Below are 15,994 nucleotides of genomic sequence, written 5' to 3'. Positions count from 1 at the left end.
ATGAATCGCAGCTTGAAGTCTGCGATTCATGGACATCACCAGTTGCTGGGGATACTGGTCTGAAGAAGGGTTTCGGCCCAAAACGTTGCCTATTTCCTTCGCTCCATAGATGCTGCTGCACCCGCTGAGTTTCTCCACCACTTTTCTCTACCTTCGATTTTCCAGCATCTGCAGTTCCTTCTTAAACACCAGTTGCTGGGTGTCTTCTCTGGTGATGCTCTGCCTGGCCTGTATTGCAGCCATCTTTAGCTTATGCTTGTTTTGGGGGCTAGTCCCCTTCAGTTTTCTCTTCAGCATATAAAAGGCATGCTCAATTGGGTTCAGATCGGGTGATTGACTTGGCCACTCAAGAATTGACCATTTTTGTGCTTTGAAAAACTCCTTTGTTGCTTTAGCAGTATGTTTGGGATCATGTCTTGCTGTAGAATGAAACGCCTTCAGCTGCCGTACATGCCCAGGCCATAACACCCCCACCACCGTGTTTCACAGATTAAGTGGTATGCTTTGGATCTTGAGCAGTTCCTTCTCTCCTCCATACTTTGCTATTGCCATCACTCTGATATAAGTTAATCTACGTCTCATCTGTCTACAAGACCTTTTTCCAGAACTGCGGTTGCTCTTTTAAGTACTTCTTGGCAAACTGCAACCTGGCCATCCTACTTTTGCGAGTGATCATTGACAAATCCACACCTGACTCCTGGGGAGTTTTTCTGATCTGTCAGACAGATGTTTGGGGATTCTTCTCTATTACAGGGAGAATTCTTCTGTCATCAGCTGTGGAGGTCTTCCTTGGCCTGCCAGTCCCTTTGCGATTAGTAAGCTCACCAGTGCTCTCTTTCTTCTTAATGTTCCAAACAGTTGATTTTGATAAGCCTAAGGTTTGGCTGATGTCTCTAACAGTTGTATTCTTGTTTCTCAGTCTCCTATTGGCTTCTTTGACTTTCATTGGCACAACTTTTGTCCTCATGTTGTTAAACAGCAATAAAGTTTCCAAAGGTGATGGAAAGAATGGAGGAAAGACTAGGTGCTGAGAGCTGCATTGAGATGCCATTTAAACACACCTGAGCAATTACTAACACCTGTGAAGCCATATATTCCAAACATTATGGTGTCCTCAAATGGGGGGAGGACTGTATGAACATAGCTGTAATTTCTACATGGTGAAACCAAAATGTATAAAAATACCCTTTAATAAAATCTGACAATGTGCACTTTAACCACATGTGATTTTTTTCTATTACAAATCTCAAATTGTGGAGTACAGAGGAAAATAAATAAATGATGGATCCTTGTCCCAAACATTATGGAGGGCGCTGTGCAATAAAGGCATTTAAAACACATTTGGACAGGTACCTGGATAAGAAAGGTTTAGAGGGATATGGGCCAAAGACAGGCAAATGGAACTAGCTGAGACTGGGCTAACCATCAATAATTTAATCTGCATGGTAGAGTTGGGCCGAAGGGCCAGTTTTCATGCTGAATTACTCAATGACTGTGCAACTCAATAGTTCATTGCAATCCTTCCTGCCCTTAATCACACTGTCCATGTAAATGCCCCCGATGCTGCCTTTGTAATTACTCGTATACCCACATGCTGAGGTACAGTGAACCTTGGAAGATGTAGCAGAGACCCAAATGATTCGAAGGAATCCGATTAATTCATGCACTTGCTTCAACATGTTGAGTTGAGAGGATTACGTAGTCTATTTCAGCACCGTGAATGTCATATGTGCACCCTACTGATTTGCTGCTCCATTGTTGGGGCATGGTTCCTCACCATCTCCAATATCCAGCCAATGAAGAATTTTTAATCTGGCAATACTTTGCACTTACTTTCCAGGGGGAAATACAGTGAGTTGCTCATATGGTTGACATTTTCCCCAGGATGGAAAAATTAAATATTAGAGGGCAAATAAAGATGTGCTGGGCAAGTTTTAAAAAAAGAGGGTGATGAGAGACTGGCAAGCACTGCACGGGGTGGTAGTTGAGGCAGATACCATAGTGGCATTTAAGACATAGATTATGTGCAGGCATATAAGAGTTGGTCTTGGTATCATGTTCGGCCCGTTCCTGTGCTGTTCTGTTCTAAGTGTATATCGTCATTGACTTACACTTCAGATTCTTTGTTAAAACATAAACTGATCACAACATTTAAAGGGGAGCATAGTGGTACAGTGAGTAGAACTGCTGTCTCACTTCTCCAGTGACTCGAGTTTGACCATAAATATTGTCTATGTTGAGTTGGCACAATCTCTCCATGATCGCACAGGTTTCCTCTGGCACTCCAGTTTCCTCCCACATCGCAACAACATGTGGACTGACAGGTTACTAGCGCACCATGATTAGCCACAGTTTGTAGGTGAGTTACGGAGACGAGGGAGTGTTGATGGGAAAGTGGGGAGAACTAGTTAAAAGGGTAAATTAATGAAGGAATAGGATTGCACTGTGAGTCAACATAGACTCAATAGGCCAAAACTGCTTCCCATGTTCTAAGGAGACCTATAAATTAATGACAATCTGACATAATCAAGTAAAGCATAAATTATGGTAATGACGTAGAAAGTTCACTGATTGGTTAAACAGACCGATTGATATTCTGATAATAGCAGTTGTTTTTTTTTTTAAATACAGAAGTTTATTTTTTTGTACATGATTGTTCAATATAAAAATTTACCTCAGCAACCTATAATAAAATAAAGTTTAATAAACCACCTGGAGAAACCACACTCACCATTTGGAAAATAAAGGTCAGCGTCCCGCAGAGTCGCGTGGCCCTGTTAAACCGCAGCTCCAGGTACTGCAACCAAATAAATTCACACTGTAGGTTAGAGGGACAGAAAAACAATCTAACGAGGCAGTGGAACTGCATGAACCAGAACTATAACACGCCTACTGTATGCCGGCCTAAATGTCAGCATTACCCCAGTAAATCTGAAGAGTGAGGCCTCACCTCTCCCTTGTACCCTTTATCCTTTATATGTATACTGTAGAAGGCTTGATTGCATGCATGCATATTTTCTTTGATAAATAATACACAATCAAAAGCTTTTCACTGTACCTCGTTATACATGACAATAATTATAAAATAAAATAAACTAATATGGCCGGGATGTTGCTCTCCTAACCAAAAAGTCGTCTTACACCCCAACCTACCACGTCTTAATAGTATCAGATTTAGAGATCCCATGGCAAGGACTTGCTAGTGCACAGGGAAGTCCTTCCCCAGTCTTCAAATCAATATTACGATCTGGTTATTATCACAGAGATGGCTGGTGAAGTTGACTGCACAAATTACTAACATTACACTTCAAATACAAATCATTGTCTGTGACATTGAGACTGTGACATGCCAGCATTCTTAAGCTTCGTAGTCATAGAGACTCACATTGTGGAAACAGGCCCTTCGGCTCAACTTGCCCACACTGGCCAACATGTCCCATCTGCACTAGTTTGGCCCATATCCCTCTAAACCTGTCCTATCCATGAGCCTGTCTAAATGATTCTTAGACATTACGATAGTACCTTCCTCAACTACCTCCTCCGGCAGCTCATTCCATATCCCCACTACCCTTTGTGTGAAAAAGTTACCCCCAGGTTCCTATCAAATCTTTCACCCCTCACCTTAAACCTATGTCCTCCAGTTTTCGATTCCCTACTCTGGGTAAGAACTCTGTGCGTCTACCCGATCTATTCCTCTCATGATTGTATGCACCTCTATAAAGATCACCCCTCATCCTCCGACGCTCCAAATGTCCTAGCCTACTCAACCTCTCCCTATATCTTAAATCTCCCTAAGCTTAGACCCTCGATTCCTGCCAACATCTTTGTAAATCTTCTCTGCACCCTTTCCAGCTTTCCACCGGTTTCTTCAAATCGTCTTCAATTCTCAGCTCCGCAACTCCGATCAGCATCCAGTTTTCAAATGATTTCTCTGAGTGAGAATATTTGAAAGAATTAAGCAGGTGGCCTGGAGTGAACTTCACCGCAGTTCCATTTATCCAGACCTATTCCATCTCCCTCAGTACCATTGTGCAAGACAACACCAACTCAAAAACTATGACTGTCCCTAGTATCCACCGTTGTCTGCGATTGGGAAAGTGTGCCTCAACATCATCGGTCCTCAAAGACACAAAAAGCTGGAGTAACTCAGCGGAACATTCAGCATCTCTGGAGAGAAGGAACGGGTGACGTTTCGGGTCGAGACCCTTCTTCTCTCGCATCATCGGTCCCCGGTCTGACTTTATGATTAGGGCCCCTTGTTCTGGATAATTTTCACCAGAGTAACTCAAAAGTTTCATCTCTCAATCATATCAAAACCTCAATTGGATTACCTCAATCCTCCACAGCCCGTGATTGTAAGACTATTCTGTCCAATCTGTCATTATATATTAAGCGTTTTAATTTACACCCATTATAGTTCCGAGTTATAGCACAAACTTCTTTCACTATTTCATCCATACCTTCTCCAGTTGTGGATTCCACCGATTTCTTGATGCTCCCACCCAGGTTTAAGTTTAGCTTTATAATTGTCACGTGTACCAAGATATAGTGAAAAGCATTTTTTTTTTAATGTGCTATCCAAACAGATCAGATTATACCATACGTAAATACAATCCAGGCAAACTCAAGTACAATACGTTGAGCAAAAGGAAAGATACAGAGTGCAGAGTATAGTTCTCAGCATTGTAGTGCTCGAGTTCCAGAGACAAAGTCTAATGTCCGCAATGGGGTAGAGGTGAATCGGACGGTACCCTAGCTTATGGAAGGAACATTCAGAGTGGAAGAAGCTATTCCTGAGTCTGGTGGTGTGCGCTTTCAAGCTTCTGTACCACTGCACAATGGGAGCAAGGAGGAGGAATGACCAGGGTGGGACAATTCTTTGATTATGTTGGTTGCTTTCTGAGGCAGTGGTGTAAATGGAGTCAATGGCGAAGAGTGTGATCTATGTGACTGACTGGGCTATGTCTACAATTCTCCATAATTTATTGCGGTCTGGGGCAAAGTTGTTGTCATCCCCAGCTGTCATACAATTCGATAGCAGCCACTTGGTTTTCCTGTTCCTCATCAGAATTGGCACTGGCCTAGAATCTCACAGTACAAGACATTTAGCCCATTATGAACCAGCTGCCTGTTCCTTCAGCTATATAATGAGACCCAGTCTGTTCTTTCTCCACAGCTCTGAGCTTTTTACCTCAGTATCTAACTTTCCTTTTAAAAAAACAATGGGGACATAGTCAAGTTGCCATTCCTCAAGGGATCAAAGGCTGGAGTTAAGAAGTAGGATTCTTATCTCCAGATAAAGAATGGTACATTCAGATTTATTATTGTCATGTGTACCAAGATACAGTGAAAAGCTTTTGTTTGTATGCTGTCCAATTAAATCAGATAATGAATACAATCAAGCAAAACAAGAACTAAAAACGTGAGCGATGAGAAAGATACCAGAGTGCAGAATGTAGATCTTAGCATTATAGCATAATAGTTCCAGAAGAAGTCCAATTCCTGCAATGAGGTATGTTGGCAAATCTAGACTGTAGGAAAGAGCTGTTCCCAAGTCTAGTGGTATGTGGTTTCAAACTTCTGTATCTTCTGCCTGAAGGTACCTGTAGCAGCGAGCAGGAGGAATGACTGGCTTGGGAAAGGTCCTGGATTATATTGGGTGCTTTGCTGAGGCAGCATGAAGATTAGATGGGAGTCAGTGGGGGATCTAGTCTACGTGATGGACAGGGCAGCATCTAATGTGGGCTTATACTAACAGAGTACTAGAAGCATAATTTTAACCAAAAAAAAAGTAGGGCAGGTATCAAGAAAATAGTCAACTAGGCAACAACAGTAGGACGCACATTCAACACTATCCTGCTTCTTGCTGACCATTAGTTTATAGATACAGTGCAGAAACAGGCCCTTCAGCCCACCAAGTCCGTGCCGACAAACGCTCCCTGTACACTAGCACTATTTTACGCAGTAGGGATGATTTGTAATTTTACAGAAGTTAATTAACCTACAAACCTGTACGAATTTGGAACATGGGAGGAAACCAGAGCACCTGGAGAAAACATTCAAACCACGTGCAGTCGTAGTCGGAATCTAACCCGAGTTTCTGGCGCTGTAAAGCAGCAACTCTACCGCTGAGCCACCATGCCACCCTTCTGCCTGGTGGTTCAGTGGTACAGCTAGTTGAACCACTGTCCCTCGGCTCCAGCGATCGGTGTTTGACCTTGACCTCCAGTGTTTTCCAGGTGAAATTTCCCCCCCACATCAATCGGTTTTCCACATCCAAAGACCCACAGGGTTAGTAGATTAATTGGCTTCTCCAAATTGCCTCTAACGTGCAGTTGAGTAGTAGAATCCGGGGAAGGGCGGGCGGGGGCTTGATGAAATTGTGGGCGCAGTTGCTCAGCTGGTAGAGCTGCTGCCTCACAGTGCCAGAGACCATGGTTGGATCGTGACCTCGGGTACCGCCTATGTGGAGTTTGTCTGTGACTGTGTGGGTTTCCTACGGGTGTTCTGATTTCCTCCCACATCCCAAAAACGAGCTGGTTTGTAGGTTAATTGGCTTCTGTAAAATTGCCCCTAATGAAAATTGGGGAAGGCAAAGAGCTGGCGTTTGCAGGTTATCGATGGTTAGCGTGGACTCGGTGGGCCGAATGGCCTATTTCTATGCTGTATCTCTAAAAATCGTTACAGGGAAAATCAGTGAGTGGGATTGCTCAGCGAACACAGATTTAATGGGCAGAAACAGCCTTCTATGTCATTCGGAAGTATGGAAAAACTGGATTGTAGTTATTTAACCAGAATAGTCACACATTGTTGACCAAACATATTCTATTCCTTCCCCACAAGAAATTGCAGAGAATTGAGGACGCAGTCCAGACCATTACATAAACCAACCTCCCTTCCAATGACTCCATTTTCACCTCACGCTGCATCGGCAAGGCAACCAGCATAATCAAGGGCGAGTCGCACCCCTCCTGATTCACTTTCTTCCCAGCTGTTATCAGTCAACTGAACCATCATATCAACAACTAGAGAGCAGTCCTGAGCTATCATCTACCTCATTGGAGACCTTCGGACTATCTTCAATCGGACTTTACTGGACTTTATCTTGCACTAAACATTACTTCTTTGATCATGCATCTGTACACTGTAAATGGCTCGATTGTAATTGTGTATTGTCTTTCCACTGACTGGTTAGCACACAACAAAAGCTCGGTACACAAAACAATAAATTAAACTAAACAAAAATGGAGTGCTAGATAGCATCTCAGAATGGGACTAGAACTGGTTATGTGTCTCTCCCCCCCCCCCCCCCCATTTGTTGTCTCCAACTGAACAGTACAAAGCCACAGCATGGATCCAAGGTCATCAGACCATCCAGGCCTCTTCGTCTGCTTCACCAATCAAACCTTTAACACAGTTTCACATTTGTTGCCCAAACTATGCTCTTGACGTTCAAACGTCACGTGTGGACAATAGTGAACTGAGATAGCTGTGCGCCAGCTAAATAAAAGATCATGATTAAAAAAAAGTTAAGAACTGTTGCTTGTTCACCGCATTTGCGAACTTTAATCTTTTGTGCATTTGTTGGCAATATGGCAAGAATAAAAACGTTTCTTCTTTATAATTGAGTACTTTAGTTACTGAATGACAGAAGATGTTTGTCATTATGATCATGAGTTATATTTGGAGAAACAAGGAACAGTAGATGCTGGAATCTTGAGCAAAAGTCACAAAGTGCTGGAGTAACAGTGGGTTAGTCAAAGTTCAGGAAGGGAAATGGATAGGTAACGTTTCTAGCCAGGACTCTTCTTCAAACTGATTGTATTTGGATGGAGGTGGGAAAAAACCTGGCAAGTGAAAGGCAGAAGAAAGACACAACAAGCTGAAATAACTCAGCGGGACAGGCAGCATCACTGGATAGAAGGAATGGGTAACATTTCGGTCTCGACCCAAAACATATCGCATTCCTTCTCTCCAGAGATGCTGCCAGTCCCGCTGAGTTACTCCAGCTTTTTGTGCCTTTCTTCGGTTTAAACCAGCATCTGCAGTTCCTTCTTACACGAGTGAAAGACAGATACTAGTGATGGGGGTGGGGGGGGGGGGGGGGGGGGGGTAGCTAAGCGGATGTGTGTGAAACTACAATGGTTAGAGATGGAATGGAGACAAATGGGTGAAAGATAAGGAGAGAAGCAGAGTGCAATGTAAAGTCAGAGGGAAGGATATAGGTGGAATGGGACTGTGGCAGACAGCTGGGGGAGGGGGGGGGGGGGGGGGGAAGAATGAGCAAGATAATGACTGCACAAGGGTACAAAAGCAAATCATCTGGCTCAACTGATTTTGCCAGTCTTGACCCCCTCATTAGCTTCTTCAAACTCCTCTGATCTTATTGAAGAAATAAGGAACTGCTGATACTGATTTACTAAAAAGACACAAAGTGCTGGAGCGACTCAGCGGGTCAGGCAGCACACCTGGAGAAGATGGAAACTTCAAACTCAAGTTTCGGGTCGGGATCATTCTCCATACTTTGGAGTCTGAAGAAGTATCCCAACACAAAACGTCGGATATCTATGTTCTCCAGGGATGCTCTCTGACCTGCGAAGTTACTTCAGCACTTTGTGTCTTCCTCAGATATTATTCCTTTTTGCCTCGTATACACATCCACCTTCCCTGGGATAAGTTATCATTCACCTCAATCACTTCTGTAAAAGGTTTAGCTTAGAGATACAGTGTGGAAACAGGTCTACACACTAGGGACAATTTACAATATTTACCAAAATCAATGAACCTACAAACCTTTTTGTCTTTGAAATGTGGGAGGAAACCAAAACACCCATGGAAAACCCACGCAGTCACGGAGAACGTACAAACTCCGTACAGACTCTGTGGGAGCAGGGACAGTGGGCATTGGGTGCATACTCTGTGGGGAGAATATCGTGCAGGATGTGTTGGAAACGACAAAAATTGGATCCGAGGATAGAATTTCAGCGCAGAGGATTCTAAAACTAGAGGGCATGCGACTAAGGTAAAATGGGAGAGATTTTAGAGGGATTTAAGGGAGGTTTATTTATTGGTTGTTGTTTTGGGATTTTCACGCACGAAAGTCCAAACCATTTGCCATTGTAAGGTGTTTGCAACTCCATCACTGACCATTCTCCCCACATACTTTGCAGTGCACAGGGGCAGCCGAACCTGCCGATTCTATTCTATTATTTTCTGTTTGTATTTCAGAAGTCCAGTTTCAGCAGTTATCTTGAAGACATAAAAGTCTGCAAATAGTGGAATGTGGAGTAACAAACCAGCTGGAAGAACTCAGCGAGTCAGGCTGCATCTGTGGATTCACGCCAACCAAGCTGGCATTCTGTACTATTCCCATTTGTCTGCATTTGGCCCACATCCCTCGAAACCCTTCCTATCCATAAGCATAATTGTATCTGCTTTTATAGTTTCCTCCTGCAGGCTCATTTCAGATATGGAATACCCTCCGAGTGAAAAGGTTGCCCGTGAGGTCCGTCAAATCTCTCCCCACGCACCTTAATCCCATGCCCTCTGGTTTTAGGACCCTCTGCTCTAAGGGAAAATAAAACGATTGCTTCTTGACTTTCAGCTCCAATTTCGGTCATTTCCTACATATCCTATCCAATATTCCCCTAACCAGAGTATTCATCCAATGCCCATTGCTTCCACTGCCCCTGCTCCCACTGAACCAAAAAGGCTTTGAGGCACACAATATTGCATATGTGGCAAAACAAAAGACCTGTAAAGCTGCCAATTTTGCAAGGTCACATTTTATCTCCAGTGAAACAAAAATATCCTTCAGCTAAACGCAAAAGATCTCAGAATAAGATCAAAGAAGAGCAGCAAGATTATCCTGACAACACACCCAGTATTTATCTTGCAATCAAAACTCTAAAAGATTTCAGCATCATCACAATGTTGCTACACAAGAAGATGCGCTACGCAACTTGACTGCTGCACCTCCTGCTACAGTGGCCACTTAAGAAATGGCTGCTCACCTCTGGAATGTGAGAAATGGAGGGGGAGTAAAAGTCCATCAATTTACTAGCAAAACGTTTCATGATTTAGAAAACCTCCACATTTAAAGTTTCATCACAAGACTGGAGCCAACTCAACAGCACAGAAACAGGCCCATCGGTCCACCTGGTCAATGCCAACCAAGTTGGCATTCTGGTTTAGTAATCCCACATTTGTCTGCATTTGGCCCAGAGCCCTCTAAATCATTCCTATCCATACATGTCCCAATGTTGTCATTGTACTTGCTTCTGTAGTTTCTTCTGGCAGCTCTAGTCCAGATATAGTGTAAGTGAAAAAGTTGTCCGCAAGGTTGCTCTCAAACCTCTCCCCTTTGACCTTAAATTGATGCACTCTAGTTTCATAATCCTCGACCCTGGAGAAAAGTCCAAGCATTCATTTTATCCACACCCTTCATAATCTTGTATACCACAATAAGGTCTCCTCAGCCTCCTACACTCCAAAGGAAAAACATACCCCAGTCTGATCTCTCCACATGTTTGCAAACCCTCCCTTCCTTTCTCTCCTCAGAGTCATACAGGACAGAAACAGCCCAACTCGTCCAAGCCAACCAAGATGGACCATCTAAGCAAGTCCCATTTGCCAATCTCACTCTGACCTTTCCTGTCCATGTCCCTGCCCAAGTGTCTTTTAAATGCCGATATAGCATCTGCCTCAACAACCTCCTCTGGTAGCTCGTTAATTTTTTTTGAAAACATAAACTTTGCTTACCTCGTAAGTGCTGGTGAGTCCCAGTCGGTAAAACACAGGGACGAAGATGTGAGCCGGGATCAGGAGCCCTAGAAAGTAAGAGCATCCGAGGAACCAGTACTCCGTGCCATGCGTGTAGATCTCAGCCGGCACGCCCAGGATGGCCACGGCGGACTGGAAAGTGGCGAGGAGGGAAAGGGCCACCGGCACAAAGGTCATGCTGCGTCCGGCCAGCAGGAACTCCTGGGTGGTCCTCTGTCGCCCGCCACTCAGTGCGTAGAAGAGTCCGATGACCGAGGAGACAATCAGGAGCAGGGCAAAGATGACATAGTCCGCCACGGAGAAACGCATCGGGGCCGGAGGGGGCATTTTCCCCGCAGGAGACTTGCTGCTCTCCCCTGCCACAAAAGTTCTTCAACTCCCTGCGGTCTTCAGGGAGAGGAAAGTCCCCGACACAAATCTTCAGAGAAAAGTCATCGTTGTTGCAGCCAAGGACACAGAGCGGTTGACTGAAAGGCAGCAGAGTCACTGGCACGGAGTGGAACGTAGGGAAAGCAGCAGGGGCATGATTAAACTTGTGAAGTGCTGGTCTGGCAACCCAATCCCCGTCTGCTTCCGCCCAACACGAGGTCAGCACACACAGAGGAACAAAGCCTCACCGTGATGGGTCAGAGTACACCGGGCTTCAACCAATCGTATCTGCAGCAAAAGAAAAACATTGAGTCCAAGGCTGGTTAAAAGATAAGCGTCTGGAAGCCATCCACAGAGACCGAGGGCTGGAAGGGGATGGGAGGAGAGAGAGACAGAAGTTCTCATTTAATTGCTAGCAGACAAAACATTGCACTTTCTACAAACTTGAGTAGCCAAATGTTTGCTAATGAAGTAGCAATAAATTGAAATAAATTAAGCACAGCGAGTTGATCAGCCAGATGACTTACGTGTTGTCACCCAAGAATTCGACAACGTTGAATAAAAGCTGGCTATGCTAAATCCTCTTTAACCTTGAACTTTCTCTTTGAGGAAACTTTATCCTTCCTTCAGCAAGCCGACCTCACCAGGAAAAAGACAATTTAAAGCCCATTCTGAGTGGACAGTCTCATCATAGAGCGAAAAGGTCTTGGATTAAGACCCAGTTCCAGAGATTTATTCCCACAATTTTGTGTGACACATTACCACTGCACTTACATTTGAAACATTAAACTGGAGCCCTATATTCATGAATCATCTTCAAGAGTGCTCTGCCATGTTTCAATACTGCAAAAAGGGGCACAGAGTGCTAGAATAACTCAATATAGCAAATTGGATGTAATGCGATAGATGATTAGGGAACACTTAGTGCGGGAGTAACTTAGCGGATCAGGCAGCATCTCTGGTGGGTATCGACAGGTGACATCTCAGGTCAAATTCCAGAAATTTGTTTAGTTTCAAGAAACTGCATGGAAAAAGGCCCTTCGGCCGACTGAGTTTGTGCCGACCTTCGTTCACACATTTACACTAGTTCTATGCTATCCTACTTTCTCATCCACTCCCAACACACTAGGGGCAATTTACAGAGGTCAATTAAGCTACAAACCCTCACATCTTTGGGATGCGAGAGGAAAACATAGCATCCAGTAGAAATCCATACAGGGAGAACATGCAAATTCCACAGACATTAACCAAAAGTGGGATGATGCATAACTTGTATGAATGGGTGATCAATGGTCAGCGTGAACTCGGTGGGACAAAACAGTTTTCATGCTCTCCAAATTGCCAAACTCCTATCGTCCCAAAGAATTAGGACCTCTGCACGTTTCCATTTCTGACCCTACATCACTTGTTTTAATTACTTCATAACTAGTGATTATTTTCACCTGAAACGTCCTCCCAAAAATCATTTCCCCTTTTCCTCCTCTAGGTACTGGTGAAGTCAGACATTATAGCAGCGTTTAAGAGACTATTAGATGGGCACATCGAAACACAGGAAATGGAGGACATGAATCACATACAAGCAGAGGAGATTAGTTAAACTTGGCTTCATGCTCGGATATTGTGGGTCGATTTTCCCAGCATCTTCAGTTCTCTCTAAAACATTGTCTACTCCGCTTCGAAATCTCCTAAAGGTATGCCCACCTTGAAGAAGTTCTCCTCCTCTAGAAGGGTCTCGACCCGAAACATCACCTATTCCTTCGCTCCATAGATGCTGCCTCACTTGCTGAGTTTCTCCAGCATTTTTGTCTACCTTCGATTTTTCCAGCATCCGCAGTTCTTTCATAAACTGTAGATAATGCTGATATCCTAAATACTTGACCTACACTACATCTGGCTTACACCACATCTCGTTTGCAAAAAACAGGTCATTCAGCCCAACTGCACCAACAATGGACCATTGCGGGCTCCTCCTTGCCTTGATCATCCTTGCTGGCCTTGATTTGTTCTTTCCATACCTTTCATTCGTTTGTTCTTTCTACCTTTTCATACATCTATTTTCCCTATCCCCTGACTCTTTGCCTGAAGAAATGCCTCAACCCAAAACGTCACCTATTATTTTGCTCCAGAGATGCTGCCTGAGCCACTGAGTTACTCCAGCCGTTTGTGCCCATCTTTGGTTTAAACCAGCATCTGTAATTCCTTTCTACACTGACTCCATTCTAGTATTTATGATTCACATCTTTCTCCACCACTTGGTCCACTGTTTTTATTGAACTCTTTTTATTCTTCTCGCACTAACATTCTTTGCCAGCTTTCTGAAAGTACATCAATGTTACTCTGTTCAACCTCACATGGTGGTAACAAGTCAACCACATGCTGGGTAAAATGTTTCCTTGCTGGTATTACTGGCGACTCACGTACCTTCATGAGCCTGCTTCCGTTGGACAGCAATATAGTAAAACATTACGCCCAGCCAAATTATATTATGTGAGTACGTGGGTGTGAAAATGTGACCACAAAGACACAGACTGCAGATCAAGCAACTAACTACTCACTTTCATTTGACCCATCAGTTAATTTTTCAATTAACCATTTTCGACTGTCACAGTTATTTTGCTTTTGGGATGTCTGTTTGACTGGATGCCTCCAAGAATTAGTCAATGAGCTGCTATTGTCTGTCAGATAAATTCCCATTGGATGGTCTAAGAGAGACATATCCCACAATCTCAAAGGGCCAGCTGCTCCATTAGCAAAATAACATATATTATGGAGAGGAAATGATTCACTACAGAGCAACTAATCGGTTTTCTCCCTCCCACTTCGTCCCCACCCTCACTCTCCCACCAAATTCACCTGCTCCCCCCATAGTTCTATCCCGTCCAGTCAGTATCTCTCAAATCACAAACGCCCTTCCAACCACCCATCATAATAAACGCCCCACAACACTCACTGCACCTCCTCCATTGCCCCCGAATGTTCCAAGCACCCACCTCTCTACTCAGTCCTACAACCGTAACCACACCAACGTCCGCTACTCACACTCCCTCTTCTTACCCGTTCAATCCCCTCTCGCAACATTCCACATCTCCCAGCTATCTGCCACCCCAGCATCTCCTTGTGCCATTCCCTCCATACCCTTCACTTCCCCCTTTTCCTATGACTTCCTGCACCTCGCTTTACTGAAACCCACCTTCTCCCGATGCCTTCATTCACAATTTTACTATGCCCCCTCTATGTCCTTTTGCCCCTCCCTCTGCCTTCCCTCTTCTAAACCATTCCTTCCTCTCCAGCTCGACAACTCCCTCCCTTCACCGTTCCAACATGCTGCCTCCTCCTACCTGATGATCAGCCATGATCATATTGAATGGCGGTGCAGGCTCGAAGGGCCGAATGGCCTACTCCTGCACCTATTTTCTATGTTTCTACCTCTCCTCCACCATCCTCTCCTCCCTTCCCTCTAACCTTTCCTCCTAAGCCACCCCCCTCCGAATAGAAACAGAGAACTGCATATCCAGGTTAAATGCACAAAAGAACACAAAGTGCTGGAGTAACTCAACAAGTCAAGCTGTATCTCTGGAGAACAAGGACAGGGGAGGTTTTGGGTCGGGACCCTTCCCTGGACTAGAGATTTCCGACCTGCTTAGTAGTTACTCCAGCAGTTTATGTCTCCTTCCCCCCCGCAACTCTTTCTCCCTCTCTTCTCCTCCTTCCCCAAGTGTCCTCAACCACCTCCTCTCTCCATCCCTCTTCCTACCCCAGCATCCCGGGCCTCCTACTCCTTCCCCAGGCATCCTCGGCCCCTTCTTCTCTCTCCCAGCCCCGCGTGTAAAGCGGGAGGCGACCGGTGACAGCAGACTCCAGGCGTACACTCGGAAAGGTTGAGGAGGTTTTTTACCCTCCGGGGGCGCCGCGGGTATCGCCCACTCCTCCTCCTCCGCTGTTGTTGTTGTTGATGTTGTTGCCTCTACCCCAACCTGGTCGCCCTGACCGCTCCGACCGCCGTTCCCCCTGCAGTACCGGTGCCGTTGCCGCGGCTGCTCCCTCGGAACCTGAATGACAAACATGGCGGCGGTCGCTGCGAGCAACCGCCACGCCGGTGGGCCCCGTCCACCGACTCTGGCCAATAGCAGGGCGGCTTACGGAGCCCACGGCGCCTCCCCGCCAATCACAGAGCCCGTCTCACAGCACGACGCTTCCTGACCTCCTCCCTCCACCCCACGAGTGTTCAAGGCTTTTAGACAAACTCAACGCGCTGGAAATGCTGGTTTAAACACAAAAAGACCACCGGGTGGCGCCGTCAACGATGGCAGCCTCGCCAACGGTCTGTCTATTCGTCTTATTTTTATTATTTTTAGTGTGTTTTAAAAGTTTGTGTCAATGTGGGTGGTGGAGGTGGTCAGGGGAAACTTTTTTTCAATCTCTAAAGGGGCCTAATCCGCGAGTTCTGACGAGTTTGCCCTTGACTCATACTGGCAGCACGGTCGACACAAGGTCGTACAATACAATACAATACAATTCAATTTATTGTCATTTGGACCCCTTGAGGTCCAAACGAAATGTCGTTTCTGCAGCCATACATTACAAACAAATAGACCCAAGACACAACATAATTTACATAAACATCCATCACATTGCTGTGATGGAAGGCCAAAAAAAACTTATCTCTCCACTGCACTCTCCCCCCCCCATGTCAGAGTCAAAGTCAAAGTCCCCGGCGGGCGATGGCGAATTGTCCCACAGCCATTAAAGCCACGCCGGGTGATGCAAGGCCGCACACTGGGTCTTGGTGTTAGAGCCCCCGGCGCGCGCTCGCAGTCCCGCAGCCATTCCAAGCCGCGCGGGG

General features: G+C 45.2%; 1 protein-coding gene across 1 annotated transcript in view; it reads right to left on the bottom strand.

Annotated features, from left to right (window-relative positions):
- Positions 1-15,213, bottom strand: part of slc5a6 (solute carrier family 5 member 6) — a 39,776-nt gene extending 24,563 nt beyond the window's left edge. The window contains exons 1-3 of the mRNA XM_033018457.1: positions 15,047-15,213; positions 10,762-11,439; positions 2,732-2,797 (exon numbers count right to left, since the gene is read on the bottom strand). Coding sequence (XP_032874348.1) covers positions 2,732-2,797; positions 10,762-11,109 — 414 coding nt within the window. The 5' untranslated portion in view covers positions 11,110-11,439; positions 15,047-15,213. The remainder of the gene's footprint in view (positions 1-2,731; positions 2,798-10,761; positions 11,440-15,046) is intronic.
- Between the last annotated feature and the right edge of the window lie 781 nt (positions 15,214-15,994).

The sequence above is a fragment of the Amblyraja radiata genome, chromosome 3, assembly GCF_010909765.2.
Source record: "Amblyraja radiata isolate CabotCenter1 chromosome 3, sAmbRad1.1.pri, whole genome shotgun sequence".
NCBI classification, from domain to species: domain Eukaryota; kingdom Metazoa; phylum Chordata; class Chondrichthyes; order Rajiformes; family Rajidae; genus Amblyraja; species Amblyraja radiata.
Note: the sequence above shows the minus strand (reverse complement) of the source record. Positions and strands in the feature narration are given on the sequence as shown.